The 4,634-nt window shown below is 30.7% G+C and overlaps 1 protein-coding gene across 1 annotated transcript; it reads right to left on the reverse strand.

The window, feature by feature from the left end:
• Positions 1-433: 433 nt before the first annotated feature.
• LOC118442146 (acylphosphatase-2) lies at positions 434-4,263 on the reverse strand. The gene is made up of 3 exons (XM_035867380.2): positions 3,864-4,263; positions 2,712-2,838; positions 434-819 (listed from the first exon to the last, which is right to left on the reverse strand). The coding sequence occupies exons 1-3, from the start codon at positions 3,934-3,936 to the stop codon at positions 705-707; spliced, it is 315 nt and encodes a 104-aa protein (XP_035723273.1). The 5' UTR covers positions 3,937-4,263; the 3' UTR covers positions 434-704.
• Between the last annotated feature and the right edge of the window lie 371 nt (positions 4,264-4,634).

Raw genomic sequence — 4,634 nt, forward strand, 5'->3', positions numbered from 1 at the left:
GCCATCTAAAGACACGCGCTTTAATTACTTTGATTAAAAGGCGCGCTCTCCGTAAAATTAAATTAGTAAAGTATGGAATCGATAGAAGTGTAAAATGTAAATTGTTAAAATAAAAAGAATGACATAAATCCCATAATATCTCCCTCTTGTAATCAAATAATTCTTATTTGAATACAATTTTTGTTCTGCATAATGTTCCGTTTCGTTTCGTTTCGTTTCGTTTCGATGAAACAAAATTTATAACAATTTGTTCCATACATGCGATATACTTTTTATCAACGAATAGAATTATTCGAGATAATTGTAAGGATAATGATACTTTTGTAGAAGATTTTTTAAATGTCCTCGGAGAAGCTCCAAAATATATTGTTAATTATAATAAATAAATTTAGAAGCAATGAAAATGAAACAATAGGATAGTATTTTCTTTATACTTATTTTATTTAAGGCACTTAATCGATACTTCATATTTACATATTTTTATAGAGCTGTTATAATTGACATGTACATACCTATTTACATTCATACATACAGAAATGCCCCCATTATAAATCGGCTAACATTACATTCATTATTTCGCGAAGTAGAATTTCATATTATATATAAAAATAAATGAATTGTTTTGTTTGTGGTTCTTTTTTCTTTGATTTTTTTTTTGCTTTTTCTTTTTCTTTTTCCTCCCCCCCTTATCTTTTCTTTTCTTTTCAAAAACGAATAGCAAAACCTTGATATTGCGGTCTCGTGACGTTCTCCCACATCGTAAATTCGCAATGATGAATTTTACTTCCGGGACTTCCTACCGTTGACAGCCACTGTGTCCTGTATGAATAAAACGTGAATAATGAAACAGTAATATCAACGATTATGATAAATAACAATAATGATAGACAATTAAAAAAGTTAAAGAAAAAGAAAAAAAAAAAGAAGAACAAGTTATATATCTAATCTGTATTAAAATAATATTTCATTTGATACGACGGACTATCAACGATTTATATTGAAGCGGAAGGAAATTATTTCAAATCACAATCGAGTTACGACTAAAGTCTATCATCAGTTAAATAGAACGTTGTACAGACATTTGCCGCGACGCCAATTGGCCGTTGAAATGAACTCTCGTCATCGAGCACGTGTCTCTGGTACAAGTAGTCTATACGTGCTATAACACCTTCAAGGGCCTCAAAATTATTCTTAGCTATCAAATTAGATCCAGTTTCGATTTGTACAGACGTTTTAGCGCATCACATGTACATCGATGTAAACGAGGTAAAATAAATGTCGCAAATATAAATACTTATTAAAAATAACTACACGAAGTACATGATATATAATAATATATATAGAGATTTAATTGTATCTCGGTTAAAATTAAAATTGCAGTTAAAAAAAAAAAAGAAGAAAAAAAAGAAAGAAGAAGAAGAAGAAGAAAAAAAATCTGTGAAAAAAAAAGACCGTGAATAGATACGTGAAAGTAAAATAAGTGTAAATGTAATTGACAATGGTCATCGCTTATTTTGACGATTACGAAGAAGAAGATTACCAGGCACTACTGGTCTAAGCTATTACTTCATTAAATCATCATTAAAGTCAGTCTTTGACCTAATGCTCGTTATTCGCTAATTCACAACTAAGGTCATAGGTTGTTAGATTCGTATTCTGTCTCATTGCATTTAAGGATCCACGTGCAAAAGAAAAGAAGAGAGAAAAAAAAAAAGAAAAGAAAAATGCGTCAATTGAAAAACGACAAAATTGTTTCAATTTTTGACGAATAAAAATCATCAATTTCACGATCGAACGTTCATATCATTTAATATTTCATCGTTTTAATAATACTAATGTTTATTATCAATATAAATATATTCTTTCAATATGTCGCATTTATTATTAATCGTGCGTCGTTTATTAGAAATTGAATTATCAAAAAAAAAAAAAAAGAAAAAAAATTAAACAGAAAAAAAGCAAGATAGATGTGCGACGACGAAAAAAAAAAAGAAAAGAGAGAGAAAATAAAGGATCATCGAATGATTGTATTTCAAGAGCAGTAATGACCTTGAAGGATTACCTTCGTTAAATCAAAATGACACTGTACGTTCTATACTGACATACATAGCTGAAGACGAATGACAGAGCATCGAGTCGACCGATCTATGGTATGGGGTAACAAGCTCCTACAGCTATTATAGAACGCGTGCCTTTGGCAGCAAGATCTGATCCAGATAATTAATTGATGCCACGGGCGATGACGTACGCACTTCCGATTAAAATGGACCTTCTAGTAAAGAATTTTCATCAATTTTTGCAGATTTTTCAAACTATTTCATTACCTCGATCATGTCAATGACGTGTTTCTTTTTCGTGATTTCCTTTAAATCTCATGGAGAATACGTATTTAGAAAAGAAATCACGAAGTATACGACACTAAGATTTTAATGTGAACTTGAAAATATATTATGAGATACGATAATAATAATAGATTATAAGATATCGCAAGTAAACGAAGCAAAGAGACAAAAGTGTTTTTTTGTTTTCTCTTTTTCTTTTCTCCTTTTTGTTTTTATTTTCTTTCTTTCTTTCTTTTTTTTTTTTTTTTACAATTTTTTCGAGAAATTGATATAAATTTTTCTATACCTATACGATTTAATCGTTATTCACCTTAAGGACACATACTTTTTCTAAAAACTTATCATTAAGATTGAATGATGTTAACTTACATCTGATCGACGAGCGCACGAGGTCCTTGCATCTTTCCAAGTATCGTCCCTGTTTTACTGTTTTTAACCCAACCGCATATTCCAAGCTGCAGACATAGATCCCTGACGTATTTGGGAAAATATACGCCTGCAATCGAATCGATATTTTTTATATGTTATTATTCATAAGAAATAATATCGTGGAAGGATGATATTATATTCTTAATTAATTCGTAACTTTAAGTCGAATTAATGAAACTAATGAAAAATAAAAAGATACATTTTTACGTAGTTGCAAATAAATATCCAATTCTTTCATCTTCTCTTATCATTAATGCTACAAGGAAGATAAAGACCTGGTTAACGCGATACACGGCAAAGTATCGTTCTGTCCGCTTAGTCACGAGACAAGTGGCCATATCCGACCATTAATTTATGCTCTAACGTTATCTCGTCTCTTAGGTCGTTGAATTCGTCTCGATCTTCTTTATTAAGGATGACGAAAGAAGAAAAGAAAGAAAAAAGAAAAAAAAAACGGTCTAAAGATAATAGAAAAATCCCTTACGTCTTCTTAAATTGGATCGTTTTCAATCGTAATACCTAATTTCTAAACATAAACGCAAAGACGAGCCGTCGAGGGATCGACACTATTCTTTTAATTCTTTTGAGATTGAGATCGAAGGGAATTCGATGATCGACAATTTCAGAACAACTCGATATATTTTATGGAAAATTGATCTATCGAATTGTTATCATTGTTATCTCATAAAAAGACAGATATCTATATTGAAATATATTTATATGTTACATACGATCGTAAATGTTTCGTAAACGATAAATAAATTTTTATATATCATTTCATTGATCTGAAAAATATTTAATTATAATATTCCATTGATATTCTAACGAAAATCAATATTGATCATTAAATTATTTAATGAAATGAAGTATATGGATTTATTATTTGTTTTTTATTCGCCAAAAAAAAAGAAAAGGGAAAATCGAAGCAAGAAAAAACAAGAAAAGAAAAAAAAAAGAAAAGAAACAGAATTTTTATCGTTGCATATAATGTTAATGTCGTAAAGATTGATAATAGTTTAAAAAATCATTTCAATCAAAAGAAATACGCGAACGAACGAAATAGATTATCTTTATGTAATTTACAATTCTTACCTTGAACTTTACCAAATACTTCAAATTCAACGGAAACCAATGGTTCGTTGCGAAGGGGATCGTCCGATGGCATTTTGCTTTATAATAATACGAATTATATATATGTATATATATATCCGATGTATAAAGTTTCTTAAGAAACTTTTATACTCGTAACTCGGCACTCTTTTCTCTTGATTTCGCGAGAAATTTCGTTCGTTTTAATCTTTCTCGTTTCGTTAAAGATTCTACGCGTTCTATTTCTTATCTATTTAAACATACGATTCAATTAAAATAAAATCGCCCCCGCAATTACAACTTCCGCGTAGTTCTTTTCTTACGTTAGCTTATCTTTCGTTCGCGAACGCACTCCTTCACCTTTTACAACCACGAGGCGACTCTTTAACTTTAACCGATTCTCGTTGCACGTCGCCGCTGAGACTCCTCAAATAGATTTCCCCACTCTTCGCAAATTGCATCGAGAATCGATCGATAAATAGTCGTCCCTCGATCACACCGATTTAACACTATACACCGATACGTCTTTCTATTGATTTTCTTTTTTTCTTCTTATTTTTCTTTTCTCTTTTTTGTTTTTTCTTTTTTTTTCTTTTTTTTTTCTTTTTTTTTTCTTTCTTTTTTTTTTATGTCTTTCCTTTTTCTTTTCGCGTACTCGAAACCTATCCACCCTTAATATCTCCCAAACCCCCCCCCTCCGACCCCACCCCACCAACACTACCACCATCAACATCACCATCATTATCACCCTAAGTCATTTTGCGAAGATCCACT

This window comes from Vespa mandarinia, chromosome 16 (assembly GCF_050613455.1).
Source record: "Vespa mandarinia isolate Hongniang chromosome 16, ASM5061345v1, whole genome shotgun sequence".
Lineage (NCBI taxonomy): Eukaryota > Metazoa > Arthropoda > Insecta > Hymenoptera > Vespidae > Vespa > Vespa mandarinia.

Excerpts from the sequence above, each read along its gene's own strand:
- LOC118442146 (XM_035867380.2), bottom strand. The coding sequence starts at position 3,936 with ATGCCATCGGACGATCCCCTTCGCAACGAACCATTGGTTTCCGTTGAA. Across the intron at positions 2,839-3,863 it reads AGTATTTGGTAAAGTTCAAG|GCGTATATTTTCCCAAATAC; the intron begins GTAAGAATTGTA and ends ATTCGATTGCAG. Across the intron at positions 820-2,711 it reads CGTGCGCTCGTCGATCAGAT|GACACAGTGGCTGTCAACGG; the intron begins GTAAGTTAACAT and ends TTATTCATACAG.